This window comes from Sprattus sprattus (assembly GCF_963457725.1).
Source record: "Sprattus sprattus genome assembly, chromosome: 7".
NCBI lineage: Eukaryota > Metazoa > Chordata > Actinopteri > Clupeiformes > Clupeidae > Sprattus > Sprattus sprattus.
Window position 1 is genome coordinate 35,975,276 of NC_137926.1, and position 24,454 is coordinate 35,999,729.

Sequence of the window (24,454 nt, forward strand, 5' to 3'; positions counted from 1 at the left end):
ACTTTTGAACCGTATGACCGATTTTCAAAAATGAGGTACCATTGGATTCCCTGGATCAAGACGAATTAAACCCACCCCTTGGCGTCAATTTCCGGTTATATAGATTTTCCGCTATTTCTAGTTTTATCAAAAACCTTTGAAAGCCTTCTCCTCCTACAATTTTGGGCAAATCTTCATCAAAATCACCAGATATGATCTTCAGACATAGCCTCACTAAAGTTATGGAAATAATTTTGATCCTCACAACCGTTTGTCCGGTACAGCCACTCAAATTCAGCAGAAAAGCGGCCAAACAGGAAGTGAAGTCATATGTCAGCAAATATTTGAGTGAAATTTACGCCACAGGGTGTTTAATTCGTCTTGATCTAGGGAATCCAATGGTACCTGTAACTGTTGCCACTGCATTGGTTTTAATATTTTGTATAGGTTATGATTGGAGTGTTTTTGTATTTGTATCATTACCATAGTAACAGATGGGCTGTTATGTTAGAGCGCGACTCATACAGAGAAGAAGATGTCGTTATATACATGCTAAAGAGTTTGTTTGTAAAGTGAAATATTAAGACCATTGAAGAAGAAATAAGAGAATGAAAAGACAGTGACCATAAAAGAAGATCAAAGACTTTCTCTCATGGCTTGCAGCCAACGAGGTATTTTTGTTTGTTTGTTATTTATTTTAACCTTTTGTTATATTGGATGCTGTGTTTGCTAACCAGCTAACGTTGTGAATGTATATGTTTGATAACGTGTATTACAGTTTTCACGGTTTGATGTGGACAAAAAGGATTCATTAAAACCCGTAAAGAAAACCATTTGATGTCTGACTGTGCTTGGGAGGGAGTCACAGTGAAAACTCGAACTGTTCGTCGACGCAAGTGGGCGAAGCAGCAAGAAGTCCCAAGACTAACGAACTAATCTCTACGGTGGTTACGGTGCTTGGAACGTTCGTCAAATGACAGGCAGATGAGTCGAAATCACGCACTTTCACACAGTTGAAGACGCACACACATACACTGATTGAGCAATTGTTTGAAAGCAAAGACATAAGAACTTGGACACTAATAAGAGTGGGCTAAGAAGAGGGATTTGCTAAAGTTTGCTTAAAGGTTTATGTGCTTAAATTGAAGGACTGTTGTGTGAGTGGTAAATGCAACTTATTTGCTCAGTACGTTTAACTGAATCTTGCCATTTACTGTATAGCCAGTTTTACGAAGCTAGAGGCTTAAAGTGGTAGTGTACATACTTTTTAGTTTTGAATTTTTTAATATACCAATTCAAAGTGTGTTTTGTGGTAATTGTAATTGAAGGTTATTTGTCATTTGATGTTGAAGTTCTCAATAAGTGTTATTGAGTACTAAGTACTAAGTGCATTTTGATTTTCATTACTGCTATTGGTAATCATAGCCAATGATAATATTTTCAGTTTAAATATTAAGACACTGCAGATACATTTAATACACATTTTAGTAAGTTTTAGCAATTCTTCCACACATTTATTATACTTCAGAGTTCTAGTTGTATTAACAATTTACATTCATATCCAAGACCCTTTGATAATGGCAGAGCCTAGTCAGTCTCCAACCAAGGTAAGGGATACAGTTAGGGATAGTGAAAATGAGCCGGCTGAAGATCAAGTCAGTCACACTGAAGCCCAACTAGAGGAAGTGCCTCAGCCAAGACGCAGTGAACGAATCCGTAATGTAACAGAAAAAGGCAAAGAAATGCAAGAACAGAAAATGAAACCACTGCAACAAAGATTTCACTACTTTTACCAAAAATGGAGAACACAAGCTAAATTCGCTAAGCAGCCGTTATCACAATCAGCAGAGCCATTAGCTGACAGTCTGCTTAATGATATCATTGACAACACTAGAGGCCTTTGTGCAGATGTCCAGCGTGTTTATGAAGAGCTGCGCGAAGTCACAACACCAGACCATGACATGCGTCGAAGAGTGGATCGGTGTGTAGAGATTTCCAGCTTCATCGTATCCAAAGCCTCGAGTCGTCTGAGTGGGAAGACGCCAGAGGGAGAAGAACAAGATTGGCCAGATGCAAGCTCTCTTTGGAACTCAAGTGTGAGTGAATTCGGAACTGTCTCCTCTATCTCAAAGGGCGCCTCAGAGTATTCAAACAGGTCTTCTGTGAAACATCAAGAAGCTGCCGCAGACGCTGCTGCAAGCCAAGCTGTTCTGAAAGTGTTACAAGAACAAGAAAGAGAACAATTGGAATTACAGTGCCTGGAAGCAGAGGCTAAAAAGAAGATCGCTGCTCAAGAGGCCGCCTCTCTAAAGCGCTGTTTAGAACAAGACGCAGAAGAGGTGAATAGAAGAATAAAGAGAGAAGAGGAGGATGCTGAAATGAAGGCTCAACTGGAAGAAGAGCACACAGCTATACAGAGAACTCTTGAGGAAAGACGGAGAAGAATACAGCATTTGGAGGCCATGAAGGAGCTCAGTGCAGCGCAAGCAAGAATGCAGGTGTACAGTCAAGAGCCTAAAGACATCCTAGGCCATGGATGGGTTGCAGATGACCAGCTGCGGAGCACCACAAGACACCTGCCCCTGCCTGTGTTTCCTTCCCCTCAAGCCATCACTACCTCCACGAGTGAAAGCACAACAGAGCTTGTCAAGGTCCTGGCAGATGCGTTAAGTGCCAACAGAATCCCAGCTCCTGAACCATCAGTATTCAGTGGTGATCCATTAAAATACAGTGACTGGAAGCTGTCCTTTCAAACTTTGATAGGCCAGAAGAATATTCAAGAGAAGGAGAAGATATACTACCTCCGTAGATATATAAGTGGACAAGCCAAGAGTGCACTGGATGGCTATTTCTTACTTGGGACTGAATCTGCCTATGTGTCTGCTTTGGAGATTTTGGAGGAAAGATATGGAAACCCATTTACAGTTGCAATGGCATACAGAGAAAAACTCCAAGCGTGGCCCAGGATCGGCACTAAGGAGAGCTTTGAGCTCAGAGAGTTTGTTGATTTTCTCAGAAGTTGCGAGGCCGCAATGGTCCACATCAAAGCCCTTGAGATTCTGAACGACTGCAATGAAAACAGAAAAATTCTGTCAAAGTTACCCGACTGGCTTACTGCAAGATGGAATCGGAAGGTCATAGAAGTTGAAGAAAAAAGCAGTGAGTTCCCCTCCTTTAGTCAGTTTGTCAAATTTCTGATAAGAGAAGCGAAAATTGCTTGTAACCCAGTTACATCATTGCAGTCTCTAGGGCCTTATACATGTGCCACTGAGATCAGATCAGTTTATCGTATCGTATTCGCGTGTAGGTGTGAAGATTTTCAAGGGAAACGGCTCTTGTCGTTACCTGTATACATGTGCAAAATGTAAAGCGGTTACATTGCCTCGGGCATGCGCAAAGACCACGGAGATGTGCTCCCACCTGGTTTGTTTACTAACAACATCAACGTGGATCCGCATCGGGCACAGGCAGTGTAGTGGCTTAAAGTTCCCTTCTTTCTATCAGCATATAGTTCTTAATATTTTCTTTGAATAACCACTCTCGGATGGAAAGAAAACGAGTCTACGCGTGGATGTGTTTCAACAACGGTAGAAAACTGTGTTTGCTCCGTCTTTTACTGGACTCATAATTATATGACAGTGGTATTAGTTACAGTTGAGACACCCGAAATAACTTGCATGCGCAGCAATCCTGAGACGTGATTTTTAGTTTGCACATGAATACTAACGTCTTCTTTGATCCCAGGAAATTTGAGCACATAACCCATCTCCCTTACGGAGATATTGGCGAAAGTTAACCTACTTCATTGCAAACGTCTAGTTTTTGTGCAGTAGTGAATAGAGTCTCAGTCTACTACACCATACATAGCATATCATGTTTGTAGAAAATGATTAAGGTGCAACAAATGCCAATAAGCATATTTCAATTAAATGATTCACATTGCAAGCAAAATGGTGCGGCTGGAGCACAGGGAGGGACAACGGTGACGCAGTTTGGATGTAGCGACAAACATTTATGTGCTGTAACAAACAGTGTTAACCAGTATGTGAGTAACGTGGCTTTTATTAAAACATAGCGTGTGTAATGTGTAGCTATTTCATTCCGTTTATTAACCTTTCCGGCTGTCTGTATTACTAGCCAGCAGCAGACGTAACGGAAAGGGAGCATTTTACTCCCCGGCAATCTCTCTACAAACTTCCATACAGACGCGGGATCAGCAGAGGAAAATCTACTTTCCTTTTGGGAGAAACCAGGCCAGTCGTTCCCACGACTACAGCACCTTGCAAAACGAATTATATGCGTTCCAGCAACAGGTGCTGCGAGTGAGCGCTCCTTCAGTGCAGCAGGGCGCGTTATAGAAGCCAGGCGAGAGCGCCTGAATCCTGACACTGTAGATGCTATTCTGAGTCCTCTCTGTCTCTATCACACACACACACTAACGGAAGCAAAAAAGGTTTAAATTAAGTGACATCCCTCAAATGTCGCGTCTCCCACAAACCTGCAAGCTATGAGTCAGCTGTCAGTATTGGAAGAAGCCTTAACGTCGAAGATGAAACTTCCTGGGTTATTTTGTTTCGTTAGGCTATTAGTTATATTTTAAAACAGCCAGTCATTGTAGCCTACCACTCATGGAATAAGGAATTTCAAAGAGATGATGGAGTGAACTTTCTAGCCTCCTGTCACCGTCTCCCCCCAGTCACGCACGGCCTCCCCCATGACACATCGGCCTGATTTGACACGCCCTTTTGTAAGACGAATTAACGTGGTAAACCACCTCTCTCAAAAGGCTCAGACGATCGGCGGAAAAACTAACGGTTTACATCTAGACCCCTTATACATGAGGCAATTGTAACACGCTCGCGAGTTTCTATTGTGGTAGGCGCAATGTAACCGCTTTACATTGACGCATGTATAAGGGGCTTCTGAAACAAGTTGAATTTGAAAAGCCAAAACAGCAAAGATATCAAAGTTTTACTGCAAAGACACTAACTACAAGCTCCAATGAAGAGACTGTGAAAACCTGCACTTTCTGTAAGAAGACTGGGCACACTTTGCTCAAATGCTGGAAGTTTGTGGAAGAAACAGTCTCAGACAGAGTCAAGTTTGTCCTAGCTGAAAGGCTGTGCTTTGGTTGCCTCAAGCCCGGTCACCTCTCAAAGAGTTGCAACAAAAGGAGCGTTTGCGACACATGCAACAGGCACCATCCTACTTGTCTGCACGAAGAGAGAGACAAAGGCCAACCAAGTCCAAGTCAAGACAGGTCTACTACAAGGCAGGAATGGAGTAGGGAAATGCCCCAAGCAACACAACGTGAAACAATTGCAGTAGCTACTTCACATAGAGTAATCCTTAAGGAAACTAATAAACAAACGTCTGCAATAATTCCCGTCTGGCTGTCATCTGCCGCTCAACCATCACAAGAAGTACTTACATATGCTCTTTTGGACTCACAAAGTGACACAACCTTTGTTCTTAGTGACGTAGCTAATGCTTTGGAGGCAGACAAGGAGCAAGTCAAGTTAAAACTCTCTACTATGACTTCAAGAACAACACTGGTAAGCTCTCAGAGAGTAAACAACCTTCAAGTCCGTGGTTTTTACTCTAACAAGAAGATCTATTTACCACCAACCTACACACGTGACTTTATTCCCGCCAACAGAACTCACATTCCAACAGCTAAAACTGCCAAAGCTTGGTCCCATCTAGAACACCTCCAAGATGATGTAGGGCCAATAGTTTTCCGCGTCAAAAAAAAGCAAATTCCGTGTCACGTTTTTGGTAATTCCGTGATTCCGCGTCAAAAAAATAAAAACGGCCGTATAATGCCTTTCTGCACGTTAACTGTATGAAAAACTCTGTTGATAGTGATGTTGCCTAGCAACGCTGTTTGCGTGCGTGCAGCACCCACAGTTAAGATACTGTCGAGTTCAGTTTGTCGCTAAGTAGTTGACCATACTGTGCCTTATACATTTCCAATGCTTAAATCATCATTGTTCGACCTGTATGTGAGGCATTATGTGCATACTTAATGAAAGTAAGGGTTTTCATGAAGTTGCTTCTGTAATATATCGTGTATTAAATACCAAATTTTGGGCTACCTGCTCGTGCTATTAGTAGTGATTAGCATGATGCTAAGCGGAGATTTAGCTATGTTCTGTTCTTATGTTGATACGCTGTAATAAAGATGGGTTCAATCCTGTTAAGATTTCGACTGGATGAGATATGAATGACATCCATGTTGCCTAGTGTAATGTCCACTATTATATGTATCTAGTAATATTAGTTGTGTAATTGTTATTGTGTAGCAATAAGTCATGGTAATGTAATTCAGTGCAGTGCTAATTAGTCCCCATAAATTAGACTGCTTGGTAACTCAGTGAATAATACGTGCCCTTCTTAGATTGTTGTTTGCCAGCCATCAACACAACAGAAGACTTAACATTTGTAGTTTTTAATGCGATTGGGAAGATGAGCAAATGAAGTGACTACCCTTGAAAAGGGGGGCTTGGCCGGAGCAGAGTTCAGCGCAGACGTGACATTTTCTGACCGCTTTTGTTCTTTAATTAATGTTTTTTCATTGTTGCGATCGTTGTTGTGTTTATTTGAAAGACATTCAGTCTTACAGGGTAAGATACAGGGGGTTTTGGGCGATTTTGATGCACAAAATTATGTTTCCGTTTGAAAAGTTGCAATTCCGTTTTCAGTGGTCCATTCCGTTTCAGATGGTCCATTCCGCGTATTCCGTCCGTTTTCCGTTTTCGCGGAAAACTATTGGCCCTAATGATGTGGCACCTTTACAAGACTGTGAAGTAGGTCTGCTCATTGGGTACAACTGCTCTCAAGCCTTACTCCCACGAGAAGTTGTGTCTGGCAAAGAAAATGAGCCCTATGCACAGCGCACAGACCTTGGGTGGAGCATTGTCGGCCATGGGAATGCCCGTGTAGATTATGAAGATGCCATCGGAATCAGCCATCGCATAGTAGTGAGGCAAGTGACACCAGGAGTTAACCCTTCTGTCAATCTGAAAACTGAAGTTCACTATGTGAATAGAACCAAAGTCAAAGAAATCACCCCCTCAGACATCCTAAAGGTCCTGGAGTCAGACTTCTCAGAAAGAGCTGGAGAAGAGGATCCTGTGTCTCAAGAGATGATCTCAAGTTCCTGTCAACGATAAAAGAAAACATCACACAAAAGGATGATGGGCACCACGAAATGCCATTACCGTTCAAACAGGAAAGACCAAAATTACCAAACAACAAGATATGTGCAACACATCGTCTTAATTATCTTCAAAGGAGACTAAAGAAGAATGAAGCATACTACAAGGATTATATGAACTTCATGAACGACATCATTTCACGTGGCGATGCAGAGAAAGTCCCTGAGGAGGAAATTGACAACAGCCCAGCTTGGTATATTCCACACCATGGAGTTTATCATCCACAAAAACCAGGGAAAATTCGTGTTGTATTTGACTGTTCTGCCAAATTTCAGGAAACATCTCTTAATGATCATCTAATCACCGGACCTCACCTGACAAACATGTTAGTGGGTGTCCTGTGTAGATTCCGAAAAGGCTCCATTGCAGTAATGTGTGACGTTGAAAGGATGTTTCATCAGTTTCATGTGAAAAGGGAAGACCAGGATTACTTACGATTCCTATGGTGGGAGTGTGGCAATCTGGAAACCACACCCTCAACCTACAGGATGAAAGTTCACCTGTTTGGAGCAGCTTCGTCTCCTGGCTGTGCCAACTTTGGCCTGAAACATCTGGCGGCACAAGGGCAGGGTCGATACAGTGAAGACACCATCCGCTTCATTCAAAGAAATTTCTACGTAGATGATGGTCTGGCAAGTGTTCACACTGAGAATGAAGCCATCCAGCTAGTCAAGGAATCAAGAGAACTTTGCTCCAGTGGCAAGCTAAGACTCAAGTTGGTCTGCAAGAATGTGATGGCATCCATCCCAGAAGAAGAACGTGCCACAATCAAAGAGCAAGACATGGCCTTGAGCTTACCTCATATGGAGAGAGTGCTTGGAGTTGAATGGTGCATCACTTCTGATTCATTCAGATTGAGAGTTCAAGTAAAGTCCAATCCACTCACCAGAAGAGGTGTGCTCTCTACAGTAGCCTCCGTCTATGATCCCTTAGGATTCATGGCACCTTTTGTTCTTATTGGAAAACAAATTCTCCAATAAATGTGCAGAGAAAAGATTGGCTGGGATGATGAAGTTCCAGTAAACCTTAAGCCCCAGTGGGAGTCCTGGATCAGAGACCTACCCAATCTAGCTGAAATGGAAATCAAAAGATGCTACTTACCTTCAAGTTTTGGGAATATTAACGGTCATGAACTTCATCATTTTGCCGATGCAAGCACCTCCGGATATGGTGAATGTACTTACCTGCGAGTCATCAATGAGTCCAACGAAGTCCACTGCGCTCTAGTAATGGGAAAATCAAGAGTCTCACCAACCAAAGTGACAACAATACCAAGACTGGAGCTCAGTGCAGCAGTAGTAGCAGTTTGCACAAGTGACATGCTGCGCAATGAATTGGAAATCCAAGATCTGCAAGAATACTTTTGGACGGACTCTACGGTGAAGACAAAAGTGGCAGAAGAACAGAAGAAACCTGAAAGTGAACGACATTGTGCTTTTAAAAGATGATCAAACCCCACGAAATGAATGGAAGCTGGCCAGAATAACAGAAGTTTATCCAGGGTCAGATGATAGGGTGAGAAAGGTCAGATTGTTAGTTAGTGACACCACATTTAATGAAAAGGGTAAATCCACAACTAACACAGTTTTCTTGGAGAGACCTGTACATAAGTTAGTTACTCTGCTAGAAGCAGACCCCGTTTAATATTTCTAATGTTTATCTTCATTCTATGAAATAAGTTTAATGTTTATCTTTGCTTTCTTTATTTAATCTTTAATGATAGATGTGTAATGTTTTTAGGTGTTTAAGGTTTAACTGCAACAGTCAGTATGCGTAAGAAATCTCAGTGTAAGTTTGTGTGATTTGGTGGGAGTGTAACTGTTGCCACTGCATTGGTTTTAATATTTTGTATAGGTTATGATTGGAGTGTTTTTGTATTTGTATCATTACCATAGTAACAGATGGGCTGTTATGTTAGAGCGCGACTCATACAGAGAAGAAGATGTCGTTATATACATGCTAAAGAGTTTGTTTGTAAAGTGAAATATTAAGACCATTGAAGAAGAAATAAGAGAATGAAAAGACAGTGACCATAAAAGAAGATCAAAGACTTTCTCTCATGGCATGCAGCCAACGAGGTATTTTTGTTTGTTTGTTATTTATTTTAACTTTGTGTTATATTGGATGCTGTGTTTGCTAACCAGCTAACGTTGTGAATGTATATGTTTGATAACGTGTATTACAGTTTTCACGGTTTGATGTGGACAAAAAGGATTCATTAAAACCCGTAAAGAAAACCATTTGATGTCTGACTGTGCTTGGGAGGGAGTCACAGTACCTCATTTTCGAAAATCTGTTATACGGTTCAAAAGTTGCGTGTGTTAACACAAGTCCAACGTTGACCTGTTGGTGGCGCTAGAGTGGTATAATGAGAGACATGAAACTTTGTATGAATAAAGAAGGGACTGTCCTTAATGATTGTGCCATATATCACAAAAAGTTACCATATGGTTTGTCCGGTACAGCCACTCAAATTCAGCAGAAAGCGGTCAAACAGGAAGTGAAGTCATATCTCAGCTAATCTTTGAGATATCAACACCAAACTGGTATGTCACTTGGAAGACACTACAACATGTTCCCATGTGCAAAGGCAACTTCATATCTTGAAAAATGATTGATTTAAAGCAAATTGGATACATTGTTAACGCTAAAATAATGCTTTACACATCTGCAGGTCAAAAAGTGAAACTCTGATTCAATCACAAGTTCATATGAAGACACTTGAGAGTGTTTAGTACACAAATCTGAAAAAAAGTTGACTGTAAGATAAAAAGTAGATTTTTGGTGAATATTTGAAACATGCATGCTTGACTACTTGCTAGGGTGGTTCTCTATAGAATGTCTCTCTGTCTCCTCATCCGCGCGGCTCCTAAATCTCACACACTCAGTCTCCCCTTAACACACGCGCAGGCTTTGTTTTACGCACACACATTCTCACAGACACACAGCTTGGTGTCACACACATACATTCTCACAGACACACAGGGTAAGCGCACACACACAACCTCCACTCAGTCTAAACTTCAGGGAAAAGCATTGTAAATGTTGGATTTGAAATGTAATATCCCATTGGCAAGTCTGCAGCATGGATTTTTCTATACAGTGACAAATTGTCACAAAATTACATTTTTCCCTGGTTCGCAATGTTTGGAGGAGGAAACCGCCATCGCTGCTTGCAGCTATATTTTCTTTGGTATTTTCGTCATTTTCAGATTTTCAATGATGATTTCTGGGTAATTTTTGTGTTGTTGTCCAATGTCAAATCTCTATTTGATCATGTGACGAGACGATACGATGTGTAGCCTAATATTTACGAAGGGGCAACTGCTATCGTGAATTATACAATAAATAAGTTGTGAAATGAAAGGAAAACACATCACAGTTAAAGTTGTATGAGTATTGATTGATTCACATCGATATGAATGGATGACATGCCTAACAAGTGGTTTTTAGTGGAGATTTCGAAAAATGATCGCAACATAATGAAACATCCCGTGCTTACGTCGTATACGTGGACTTCAAGTTTACAAGAAAAAAAAATATCTTCTATGGTAAGACTCTTTTGTTGTGCCTCTTCTGGTGTAGCATACAATGTGAGTTTTATTTGGGCATAGCAGATGCCTATCAAGTGTAACGTGTAGGCTATTTCATTCCGTTCTTGCAATGTGAATCTCCCTCTCGTGCGCGGTTTTACTTTTAACGGGGCTTGTTTGTGTGAGCGAGTGCATAGTAGGCTATCTGTTGATGCCGGAGTTTAATAAAGGCAGGTGGGATTTAAATATGGTGGTATTGTGATATATACAGTGGGGAAAATAAGTATCTGAACCCCTTGCGATTTCACATGTTTGGCCACTTGCAAAGAAATGTGTGATCTATAATTGTAATGGTAGGTGTATATTAATAGTGAGAAACAGAATATCAACAAAAAAATCCGGAAAAAGGCATTTTATAACATTTATGACTTTATTTGCATTTGATGCAAAAAATAGGTATTTGAACCCCCAGCAAAACTGACTGACAAAAATGACTTAGTACTTGGTGGAATAACCCTTGTTGGCAAGCACAGACGTCAGACGTTTCTTGTAGTTGGTCACCAGGTTTACACACATCTCAGGATGGATTTTGGTCCATTCCTCTTGGCAGATCCTCTCCAAATCTTTAAGGTTGCGTTTTCAATGGGAGGAAATGAGGGAATGAGGTTCAAGCCCAATATTCCACGTTACATGGCCCCATCCATAGTCCCCTTGATGCGGGGGAGTCGTCCTGTACCCTTGGCAGAGAAACAGCCCCAAAGCATAATGTTTCCACCTCCATGCTTGATGGTGGGTATGATGTACTCTTGGGGTCATATTCAGCATCCCCCCCCCTGTCAAACACGGCAAGTCGAGTTGATGCCAAAGAGCTTGATTTTGGTATCATCTGACCACATTCTGTCTCCCAATCCTCCTTAGAATCATTCAAGTGTGCAATGGCAAACTTCAGATGGCCCTGTACATGCGCTTTCTTGAGCAGGGGGACCTTGCGAGTGCTGCAGTACTTCAAAAAATTACGGCGTGGTGTGTTGCCAATGGTTTTCTTGGTGACTGTGGTCCCAGCTGCCTTGAGATCATTCACAAGCTCCCCCTGTGTAGTTCTGGGGTTATTCTGCACCTTTCGAATGATCACTGATACCGCACGAGGGGATATCTTGCATGGAGCCCCAGACCTAGAGCGATTAACATTTGTTTGGTGTTGCTTCCATTCACGAATAATCGCACCAATAGTTGTCTGCTTCTCACCAAGCTGCTTGCCAATGGTTTTGTAGCCCATTCCAGCCTTGTGCAGGTCTACAATCTTATCTCTGACGTCCTTGGACAACTCTTTGGTCTTGCCCATGGTGGTGAGGTTGAAGGTGTGAAGTATGATTCTTTGGACAGGTTTCTTTTATAAACGTCACCAGTTGAGATCAGGTGTACCTTGTTAGACCTAATCTGTGTGCTTCTTGGGCACATAACTGGTCATTGTGAGCCAGCCTTCTTGCTGCTTGCTTGGGGGTTCAAATACTTATTTTTTGAATCAAATGCAAATAAAGTCATAACTGATTTTTTTTGCTACTATTCTGTTTCTCACTATTCAAATACACCTACCAATACAATTCTAGATCACACATTTTTTTTGCAAGTGGCCAAACTTTTCTTCCGTTCTTTACCCTGTCCTTAGCTACAGCCTTTTAGTTCCGTAATGTATTTTTTATAATAAAGATATGTTGCTATTGATTACAATGTCCCAGTCAACTGTAAAGCACTTCTCTGTCTAAGTTAAAATCTTTGGGAATCCTCTCAGCTTGAGTTTGTCATTACAAATCTTAAGGTGCAAGTCCTTACGTGGGGTAGTCTGGTCTGGTCTCTAGCTATATATACCACCTTGTAGTGTTCTGCCACACCTGGTGTGCCATGAAAAAACATTGACAGGCCTGCCTAAACTATTTTTGCTGTCCACCCTGTTCGCTGCAGTCTGAACCTATCCAGTTTTGTGGCTGCTCCAAACCAGACTGTGATGGATGTGCACATGACAGATTGGATCACTGCGTTGTAGAACTGGTTCAACAGCTCCTGTGGCAGACCACACTTCCTCAGTTGCTGCAGAAAGTACATCCTCAGCTGGGAATTTTTGGGAATGGAGTTAATGTTGGACTCCCACTTCAGCTTTTGCGAAATGGTAGTTCCCAGAAACATTTGTATTAGGGTGTATGGGTAAGTGGGATGCCAGAGGTATGATGGGGCTGGAGCTGGGGGGTGAATTTGTCCCTCAGACCTGCAGTAGAAGACATTCAGGTCGTCATCCAATTTTTTATTTTTGCCCTACATGAATCTAGTTACATGTACTGTATCACTATACAATTTCTGACAGAATGTTAATTCATTCGTTGTCCTTGCTTGGCTTTAGTAGTCACTGCTGCTCGTCTTCTTGCACGCAAACAAAGCTGGTTACCTTCTGTGTCCTCTCCAGCAATGTAGCCTACCCCATACTTAATACCATACTGTCACCTAAACCAAACCCAGATATTATGACCGCCGCGCGACAGACGGTTTTCTGTCAAAGATTTCCGGGACACTGAAACACCGGGGTGCACGAAATTTGGTGGGCATGTAGCCTTACTAGATTAACGTGGAACCAGTGATTTTCGTTTTGATCCGTTGCGCCCCTGTCGGACTGGACCCCTTTTAAAGAGGGTGGGGCGATTCAGTTTTCTGTGAATAAGTCGAAAACCGTAGGGCTTAGGAGGACCACATTTTTTTTGTATGTTGGTCTTTAGAGGCCACGTCAACCATTCCACTACCACTTATTTCATGTATAGCGCCACCTAGTTACAAATGAAAGTGTTGTAAAACATTTGAACCTTTCAGAACGTAGTGTCACACCGGTGTGACAGCAGCCAATTTTCCGCAAAGACGTACCGTTACACGGATGATTAGAATCTGGCGACACAAGCGTTCCAATAGCAGCGTAACAATTAGCCTGTATGTGGGTTACTACTTACTTCGCTAACGTGAGCTAACATTGTACATTCAGCCACCTTCATCCATTAAGCCTCTTAAAATCGTCTTGTCAGTATTATTTTGTTTACTATATGAAGGCTTATTATATTTGTGTGGTCCACGTCCAATTGTACATGACAAAGTTACAATGTTTGCAAGTATAGGGAAGACATGACCTCCGGTACAACAACACAAGTTTTTTTTTTCATGAAACTTTTATTAATCCACATAGGGAAATAATGGTACATTAAATATACATAACGGAAAATAAAATGAGTGGTACATTACTCAATGTTCAGCCTAATATCATGTCAGCGACAGCTCGAGATGAAAACTAGCATCGCAGCGGGAAAATACCGTACATGAAATGCTTCACGAGAGTTGACAAGCTTAGAGGCATATTCTCCTCAGGATACGCATAATTGATGTCTAATCATTGATGCACACTAACTGCGCAGTCGACCTTTTCACATTACCATCACTCAGGGGCGGACTGGGACAAAAAATCGGCCCGGGCATTTTGAACCAGACCGGCCCACTAAATTCGATAACACACCTTTTCAGTCTTTTTGGTCTCTCGAATGTCTACACCAACCAGGCTTTTAGCTAGCAGGGCATCTGCCCTATAGTCTTCTAAAAATTAAGAAGAAATGGGACGCCCTACTTTTGGGCAGGACGGCCTAAAGACGCCCTATTTTTCTCCCGTTTTACCTGTTAACTTCTCTGAATGTGACAAAATTCACAGTTTCAGTCGCTTCAGTGCTTAGCAAAGTCTAGAATCATACATATGCCCTGCCAATTAGAAAATAGCATGGCTGTATTCCCGCTACAACAACGTTACATCATGATTCCAACGAAACATTGATTCACAGGCTCGCAGAAGCTCCAGAAGACAGCTGTCTCACCGCACGTCACTGAACCTACTACTTTATGAGTTCAACAAGAGTTTGTGTGTTAAGGTGGTGGTCTTAATTAATCTAAATTCAATACAATACAATATACATCATACACTTTAAAGTTGTGTAGAAAGTTGTTACTTTTTGTTAAAGTTGTTACTTGAATTTTGTACCTTGTTACCTAGTTTCAGTTACACTCACTGTTATTATTAGGATGACCATATCCATAACACCAAATAACACCAAAAAGGAGGACACTATGCGGAATTTCGGAATACGGAATTCCGGAATCACGGAATTTCGTGGTGCTGTGAATAATTACATAGGACTCTGGCGTGCTCCCCTCTACAATACAACTTTGTGTAGTAGAAACAGGTTTATTTGTGTTTAACCTCCAGCGGGTTGATCAAGTGCATTAAGTGTTTGCAGTGGAATAATCATACATTAAAAGAAGTATTTGTAAGTGTTTGTGTGGTTTCTATAGAATAAAGAAATACAGAATATAACATAAATATACATAACTCGCAATCTGTACTAATTTACGTAAATATATAAATATCTGAACAAAATACACAATAACCTATCAGTTATGAATAATGTATAATATATAATTCACTATTATGCACATCAGTGTATCAGCAACACTGTAATTGCAATGCTGTCACATTACTATACCACAAGGTGGCACTCTAAGACCACAAATGGCCTGGCAGTCTGAACTCTAAGCTACCAGCAATATCAAAACAAATGGATCTCCGTATTAGCGTCGTATACAGGCTAGAACAAGTCTGCGATAAATTACTAGTTATAGCAGCTAGTGCTTGTAAACATTAATATAAAGAAAGTAAAGCTAGCAGATACATGAATTGCACTTACATTGTCGGTAACGCACACGGCAACACAACGTTAATTGTATGCTAGCATGATACAGTGAAAGCATGTCCACTCGTATTAGCAGCTGGCACGAGAAAGAGGAGGAAAGTTTGTGCGCGTTTACCTTGACTACTTATGTCAATGTCACAGCAACAGAAAATGCAGAAGCCATGCAAGGAGTCTCGACTGCTTTTTGATATAAAGCCGTGTTCTTTTGCCCACTCTGGATTGAAAGACGTCTGGCGTTTAGGCACGTTTCTTCTATGTGTGTTAAAGGCACCCAGTGCAACTTTATGTAAACATTCAATGAAAAATAAACATTCAATTTCTAGTCTTTTTTACACGTAGTAAGTTTCAATAACTCCATACCATTACATATCGACATTCAAGGAGCAAAGATGAGACGTCGTTGTGTGGTGAGAACTGATAGAAAATCGTAAACAACAACAATCGCCGGTGGGGAGAAGCCATTTTTCCATTGACTGGAAGCCTGCGTTATTTATTGTAGGTTAAAAAAAATAAAGAAAATGGCGACGATTGTTGTTGTTATCGATTTTCTATCAGTTCTCACCACACAACGACGTCTCATCTTTGCTGCTTGAATGTCGGTATGTAATGTTTAAATCGGGACTGTCGGCCCATATTGCACGTCGGCCCACCGGGCAAACGCCCGGTATGCCCGACGGCCAGTCCGTCCCTGCCATCACTGGACAATCACAAATCCTGCTTGCGCATTATCAGCGCACTCACAACATGCAACACGTTGAAAAACATAGCTTCTGACAGATACCGGCATCTCGTTCATTCATTCATTCACGAAAACAAGAAGCAAGTAGTAAGCATAAGAAAGAAAGAAAGAAAAATGGCAAGTCATTTTGAGGGAAGGAGGCGTCAGCTTACTGACGAGGAGGTTCGGGACATCTTCACGGCCGATCCTGAGGATGTCTTTGTGGATGCCGACGAAGATGAGCCTGAAACTGACGACTCATCGGACGATGAGCTGCCAGACAATTTGACAGCCTTGAACGAAGTGGACGAGAGGCTGGACCTGGAAGACAGTGAGGTTTCATCATTTGAGTGGCAAACGGGAAGTCTCATCCCAAGCCCGGTTCTGGTGTAATTAGGCGTCCAGATGGACACGAAGGCAGATTGTTTTAAATTATTTATTACAACTTCAATCATGAACATGATTGTGGCCGAGACGAACAAATATGCACAGACACTCAAAGAAAAAGTTAGCAATGGGAAGCTAGCAAAGTGGGTAGACACAACTGCCGCGGAAATTTATGTGTTTTTGGCATTTTTTTTTGTCAATGGGTCTTATTAAAAAAAATAACATCCAAGATTACTGGACCACTAATCCCCTTTTTTCCACTCCTTCCTTTGGAACTCTTTTCCCCCAAGACCGCTTCCTCCGGCTCTTGAGCTGCCTACATTTTCATGACATTTTTTACCCCTACTGAGACCTGTGTATTGACGAGTCCATGGTGAAGTGGAAGGGAAGGCTGTCATTCAAGCAGTTCACCCCTTCAAAGAGGCACAGCTTCGGAATTAAATTGTTTGTGATGTCCAGGACATTATTGTGTACACTGGGAAATCCAAGGGTGAGGGAGCAGGGGTTTGGATGGGGGTGCAGGGGTGAGGGTGGTGGTGCAGGGGTGAGGTTTCATCATTTGAGTGGCAAATGGGCTGTTCTGGTGTCATTAGGCGTCCAAATAATAACACAGAGGCAGATTGTTATCAGCAGGGGTATGGATGGGCGTGCAGGGGTGCGGGTGAGGATGGGGGTGCAGGAGCAGAGGTGAGGATGGGGGTGCAGGAGCAGAGGTGAGGATGGGGGTGCAGGAGCTGAGATGAGGATGGGGGTGCAGGAGCAGAGGTGAGGATGGGGGTGCAGGAACTGAGATGAGGATGGGGGTGCAGGAGCAGAGGTGAGGATGGGGGTGCAGGAGCAGGGGTGAGGATGGGGGTGCAGGAGCAGAGGTGAGGATGGGGGTGCAGGGGTGCGGGAGCAGGGGTGAGGATGGTGGTGCAGGAGCAGAGGTGAGGATGGGGGTGCAAGAGCAGAGGTGAGGATGGGGGTGCAGGAGCAGAGGTGAGGATGGGGGTGCAGGAGCAGGGGTGAGGATGGGGGTGCAGGGGTGAGGGTGGGGGTGCAGGAGTGAGGGTGGTTGTGCAGGGGTCCCACAAAATGGCAGGATAAGCATGAAGTCCACATCCTGAAGCCCAGCCGTTCTAACTACTTCCCCCTTGTGTCTGAAAAAAAAACAATAAAACATTGAGAAGTTAATGTCTCAACACGTATGAATCAACTGAGAACTGTCCATGCACATATGAGCGCATACATGTATTTAGCCTCTTGTAACAATAAAGGGTACTGGTTGCATTAACCAAATAGTTTGCTCTTGAAAATAATGTCTGACTTTTACACAGTTGTACACACTTTTTGTCATTTAGCCTAACCTTTTCTCACAATTCAGTATTTACAAATTTACAACATCACAATTACTGTTCGTCATTTATCATGCACCCAAAATCTAAATTAAACTTCCTTCTATTTGAGATTGATTACAGTACTTTCACAAAGTAATGCACTGATATGTGATATCTGTGCACCCTTCTTCTCGTTCGCCTCATCTGATTAGCTGTGGATTTGCGCTAAATAGGATGAGCTTGTTTGTTGAATGGATGGAATGAGATGTTCACTTTCTGGAGTATATTTTAACATTTATTTCACATCTAGCTAGCTCTATTTGCCTACAATCTGTTTGACATGGATTATATTCACATTTGTATTGTTTTGCATTCACACGGTTTGTAAGAAAGCTGTTTCCCTAACAGAAAGTCTGAAGCTTGAAGTACTTTTCAAACCTTTGCTTGGGTAGCACTGTTAAACTGAGCAGACATGCAGACTACATTTTAGTAATCTCATCGCGTAACATTCGTTTTCTAAAAACAATCACATAGTATTGCATGTTTTACTGTGGTAGAAAATACGTTAGCTTGATGCTAACGTATATGGGGAATCCTATAGAGACCGCGCTAGGTATTAGCATCAATTAATTCACGTTAATGTTTTTGTATGAGCCTGACATTTGCTCTGCAGATAGATAACAGGTTCCCTAACAGAAAGTCTGAAGCTTGAAGTTCTTTTCAAACCTTTACTTGGGAAGCACTGTAAAACTGAGTAGACATGCAGAATATTTTAGTAACCTCATCTCGTAACATTCGTTAATAGAATGCAGGCTGCGAGGCTCGGGTAAGACCTTACGTAAAAAATTACGCAAGTCTAGAAAAAGGGGCCGACGCACGCAAGACGTGAAAAGTCACGCAAGGGTCGCGCACGGGGCTTGCGCGGCCCCTTGCGTTTGCGCTTACGCTTACGTCCCCGAGCATAAATCAGCCTTTATTAGCGGCATCCTGCGAGGCGTCTTGTTTTATCCACGCTTCTGTGTCATCAATAAATTCTCTGCAGCTTATCAATTTGGGTTCATACCAGTCAGTGTGGTCAGATTATCTCTCATCCTCGTTCAATAAACTTTGCACAGCACCTTGTACATCCATAAACTCCGCCAGAAAACGATTGTAAACTTCCATGTATCCAAAATCGCAAGTCTGAGTGCGCTTAACAAAAAACAGAAATGGCCATGACACATAAGATATTGGAACTTATGGTTGTGAGCTACTAAGATCAGAAAGTTCGAGGACAGCGCCTTTAAAAAGCAAAAACTGTTCTAACCTTCGAGATAGAGTGTGTTCCGTGTCGACCCCTTGAGCCCTTCGAGCCCCGACTTTCAGGGGTTAGGGGGCCACACTGACAAAATCAGCAGAATGCAGGGCACTGAAAATGCCCGTATCATACCCTGAATTCGGTCGATTTATGTAGTGTTATTTGATGGTCACTACTCGCCCCTACGGCCATCTTCTTGGCTACATACGGAAGAGGAGGAGCCAAAGCTAGCTTTTCATTTTATAACGAAAACAATGGCGGACATGATGGTTAACGGTGGCTAAGGTGGTAGAGGCTGTAGATCACCAGGCTACAGACCGTAAATGTAGTAATTAAACAACTGTACTGATATTAAATGTACTACTAACATGCCATTATCAAATTAAAGCCAGTGACATCAGTATTTTTGGTTGATTTCACGATGTATAGGCTACCGACAGTTAGCATACCAAGCTAGGTAGCATTACCATTAGAATTGCATGGCAGATATGCTAAGCTATCGGGCTATTCTCCCACCCAGTGCCTGTGGCTAGTCTGAAAAAAGGTGCATCTAAATAAACGACAGATGGCTATGTCAGTCATTGGACAGTGTTAAACAACTGTACTGATATTAAATGTACTACTAACATTAAAGCCAGTGACATCAGTGTTTTGGTTGATTTCACGATGTATAGGCTACCGACAGTTAGCATACCAAGTTAGGTAGCATTACCATTAGAATTGCATGGCAGTTATGCAAGATAGCTGGCTATTTAGTTTTCCCGGGAATCGCAAGCAGATTTGCGTCCGTCACTTCCACCAGGTGCTTCTATTTGATAAAGCACCCCCTGAGCGATGAGGAGTGCACTGTAGATGTCAGGGCCCTGTATTACAGGGGTTAGTGCAAAGGGGTCGACACGGAACAGACTCATAGTCACCCTGTGCAAACTCCTATGTTTTCCACGCTCTGTGGTCGTGCGTAGTCAGAATGTCAAAAGAGAGTTCTACTGCAAAATTCTGATGTCTGATAGGTCTGGGGGACAACTTTTAACCTCGAAGGAGATGGCGGCCATATTTTGCCTATTATAGGCGCAGTTACATAAGTTTTTGTCGCATCTCGTATGTTTATGTTGAAATGTAATACCTGGACCAACCAGAATACAATGTGCACCTTACCACACCTTATAATCAAAAAAACATGCCACAGAGAAGAATGTCGTTCGGGGTTCAGACAACCCGTGGCGGCATTGTTCTCAAAATAGGGGCCAGAGTTACTAAAATCGTCTTGGTATCCATGAATGGGGAATCCTAACATATTTCGCCCACCGTTATGAATACAACCACCAGGGGGCACCTCGATTAGTTTCCCTGGTAGGCTCTCCGTCCTTTTACTTGTATTAGCAGATGGGCTTCGTGTCTTGCCTGCTAACAAGATCAAGGCAAGCCTCGAAATAAACTGTTTGACAAGTCGATTTAACGTCACAACAATGGGAAACAAAAGTTGTTGAGCCGGTAAAAACGACATTTATACAGTCAGTCTGTATAACAAAAATTCCAAAACAGTTTATTAACAGCATCTTTGATGTGTAGTAGTACATTATTGAAAGTGTTTGTAAAATGAAGTACTGTTGTCTTGTTCCCTTTAATGGACACCCCTCTCATCGGTAGTGGTATCGCCAACACATCAGTTCTCTCATTGTGAGGACGGTGAAAACAGATTAGCTTATACCCTCCCAGGGTTGCAATGGCATCAGTAATCCCGCTGCTTCGGCTTGTCTGGTTTAAAGTTCATCTAACGTTATAGAAAACCGAAGTGGCCGAAGATTTTCGATGACGCCTTACTAATATGAGACACTAAGGTTACACCATTTAAAAAATGTCCCAGGGATGTACAATATCTGTGGAAGAGATCCAGTCCTGGTGGGAAGTACCCGCCATAGCCCATTTCTGCTCGCTGTTTAGGACAGCATTCAACTTGCCAGACTTTGAAATTGAGGTAATTATTGGATCCATTTGTCTGTTTATCACTTCATACAAAAGGTTACCAGTGTGGTAACGTTAGTCATCGTAAGAAACCGTTAGATGGTGTGTTAAATTACTTAGCCAGTCAACTCTGGAAGCATGCTGTGTTGCGATAAGTAGCTCTGGAGCTAACTGTTGGCTGACCAGCCAGCTAGCTAACCAACTACCCAATTACTACGCTAGCTAGCTTTGTTAAAATTCACTTGTGATGTATATTTTATCTGTACTATAAGAAACTTGAACAGTGCTGAGGTGGCTTACTGTGCGATAGCTTACTTCTGCAAGCAGTTTCTAAAGTTGAATTTAGTAACTCACATGGCCATCTACCAGTCTGGGACATAATAACACGGGCTTTGAAGCAAGGATACCTAGCTTAGTTAGCCAGCAAAGTTTGATTCACAGACGTTTGAGGCTAACTACTGCTCTGTGATTTCAGTCGGGGCTAGGCCATGTGGCTGGCCCCGTTTGTTTTGATTCGGATAAATATCTTGCTAACATTCTTTTTGCTAAACTGGTGTGACTGCTCTCCGTGTGCCTTCTTTTGTTACCTTATATGCGTAGGTAAGTTATCTATATTTAACGTGGGCGGAATTTAAAATCATGAAGTTTGCTACCCAGTTCTCCCTTAGTGGAAGCTGAGAAGCAAGGTTTCCATTGGTTTATTTTTGGAAAAGAATTGTTTTGATTGTAAATGGACTCAGATGGAGTAAACCTTAACAGCAGTGAATTGGATAGGCGCAATTAGGTCCCTCCCACAACAGAGGGGAAAACAATTCATCGCTCTCCATTGACTCTGTATTGCGTGAAGGTGTCTCCTTGTCACTTTCGTCTGCTAACAAAATAATGAAAAATGCCTAAAAGCTGCAGTGTGGTGGGGTTGCACTACCAACAGGGTTAAGAACCCAGAACTAAGCTTCCATATGCTGCCCTGCCCGAAAAACGTAGCCTTAAAAGAGACAGAAGTGCATTGAGGAGATAAGGCCTTGTTTAGACTGTCAGGCCAAATCTGATTTTTGTCAAAGCCAGATTGATGTTTAAAAGTCTGGACAGTGAAAAAAATACAAACCATATATATCAGTGGTTTGAAAAGCAACTCCAATCGGATTTCTGCAGATGCGTTCCAGTCCGGACACACTGGCTTCTCAACATCAGATTTCAAAGTGTCTTTTGCATCACTCACAAGGTGACATACAATTACATACAGTGTCAAATCCAGAGTGACGGGAGTAGTGGAATACATGCTGCTATTACAGAGCGCCATGTTTTTTATACTGTTTTAAGAGCGCTATGGAGGAATGTAGACATGACAACATGGAGAACAACAGTCCATGGACAGATGCTGAAACTATTTGTCTGCTGGTACTTTGGGTGAGGCTTCTGTATAGGCAAAGGTGGAAGGAACCTATAGTAGTTACTGATTTTACCACAGCAACCCATGCAGATAGGGTGGTGATGTCTGAACTCACATATCCGACCTGATCCCTTGCGAATAAAAGTGCGAACAGTCATCACAAAATATCTGATTCGAGAAACAAATCCAATTTGCCTGCAGTCTGAACATAGCCTAAGAAGTGAGGCATCAGCTGGAAGATGGGAAAACAGGGGGATCCTGATCCTGGGTATGCCTCCATGTGCAGCAAGCATTTGGGCATTGTTCAGACTGCCAGTCCAAATGTAACAGTAACTCATTTATTTCATTTCATTTCATTTAGTCATTTAGCAGACGCTTTTATCCAAAGCGACTTACATGGGTGTATACATTTACACTGATGGCACACTGCACATCAGGAGCAATTAGGGGTTCAGTGTCTTGCTCAAGGACGCTTCGACAGGGAATCGAACTAGAAACCTTCTGATTACTAAACGACTTCTCTACCTCCTGTACCACTGTCGCCCGAGTAACTCTGCCAGGTCAAGCGTGATTGGGTCTTCCTCTGGCTCTCCCTCTTTTACATGCAAATCCCATTAACGAATAAGGTTCATTGAACATGGGATAAATAACACATAGGGATGCACCCATACCACTTTTTTACAAACCAAAATGAGTATGAGTATTTTTTTTTCTGTACTTGCCGATACCGAGTACCGATACCGATACTTCTTAAATTTGGTCTCAATGAAAGTGCAATTGATTTAAAGGCAGATTTTATTTGATCCTCTGCTGATTATGTCAAGCCTATAGTACAAAATTAACAGAAGGCTATACCAAGCCAAAAATAAACAAAGCTTTCTGGTTTTAACAAAAAAAAAGCCTTCAAAGAGTCAATATCATCACATTAGACAAAATGCAAATATAACCAGATAAAGGCAATTAAATTTAGTTAGTTAACAACACAGTCTGCTGTACAAAACGTGAACAGAACTATTACTGGAGAAGTTACATTTCAGTTACAAAAGGATCAAAAGAGTCTCCTGCTCAAGTACACAAACAATCACTTGTGGCACTATTAGTCTGTCTCTCTACCTCTCTCTCTGTGTGTGCGTGTCTTTTTTATTTTGCAGGACGTCGGTAAAGAATGTTTGCTTTGGTCTTGCGCCACTAGCATCAGTGAAGTTTGTGTAATTAGCACTACAGATCTTACACTGTGCCTTACCTCTGTCGTCGTCATTTATGTTAAAATGAGCCCAAAGGCAGCACAACGGAATTACTAAACGCTAACCGTTAGGCTAACGAAATGCTAGCGGCATAATTTAGCAAAACCTGTTGACATATACCTACTTTGACACTATGACAAACTTTCTTAAAACAGTCAAACATCAAGCAAGTGCAGCACAAGATGAAACAAGACGGCAAATAAGCAACTTACTAGGAAGGCAGCGAGTGGTAGGACAGGAGGACAACAAATCACATTTTGTGTCCGCATAGCGCGACCAGTTTGATGTAGCTAGTAAAATACTGTTAAGTGGTATGCAGTGTTGGGAAAGTTAACTTTCTACATGAACTAGTTCAGTTCAAAGTTCACAATTTTTAAAATGAACTAGTTCAGTTCATAGTTCAAAATGTTTAACTTAGTTCACAGCTCCAAAAAATGAACCAGTTCAGTAATTTTTTTCAATATGTTGCATGCTATAATTTGTCTACAAGCTCTATCTGTCTGCAATACCGCTCTCGGCCTCTAAGCCAGTGGTTCTCAACCTTTTTTCAGTTTTGTACTCCCTGTGAAATATTTTTTCAGCCAAGTACCCCCTAACCAGCGCAAAGCATTTTTGATTGAAAAAAAATATGTTATACACAGC

General features: G+C 42.0%; 1 protein-coding gene across 1 annotated transcript in view; it reads left to right on the top strand.

Moving 5' to 3' along the window:
• Nucleotides 1–21,071: 21,071 nt before the first annotated feature.
• The window catches only part of cecr2 (CECR2 histone acetyl-lysine reader), a gene marked incomplete at both ends in the record, with an annotated part of 48,012 nt that continues 44,629 nt past the window's right edge, over nucleotides 21,072–24,454 (top strand). Inside the window, one exon of the mRNA XM_080842832.1 lies at nucleotides 21,072–21,191. Coding sequence (XP_080698958.1) covers nucleotides 21,072–21,191 — 120 coding nt within the window. The remainder of the gene's footprint in view (nucleotides 21,192–24,454) is intronic.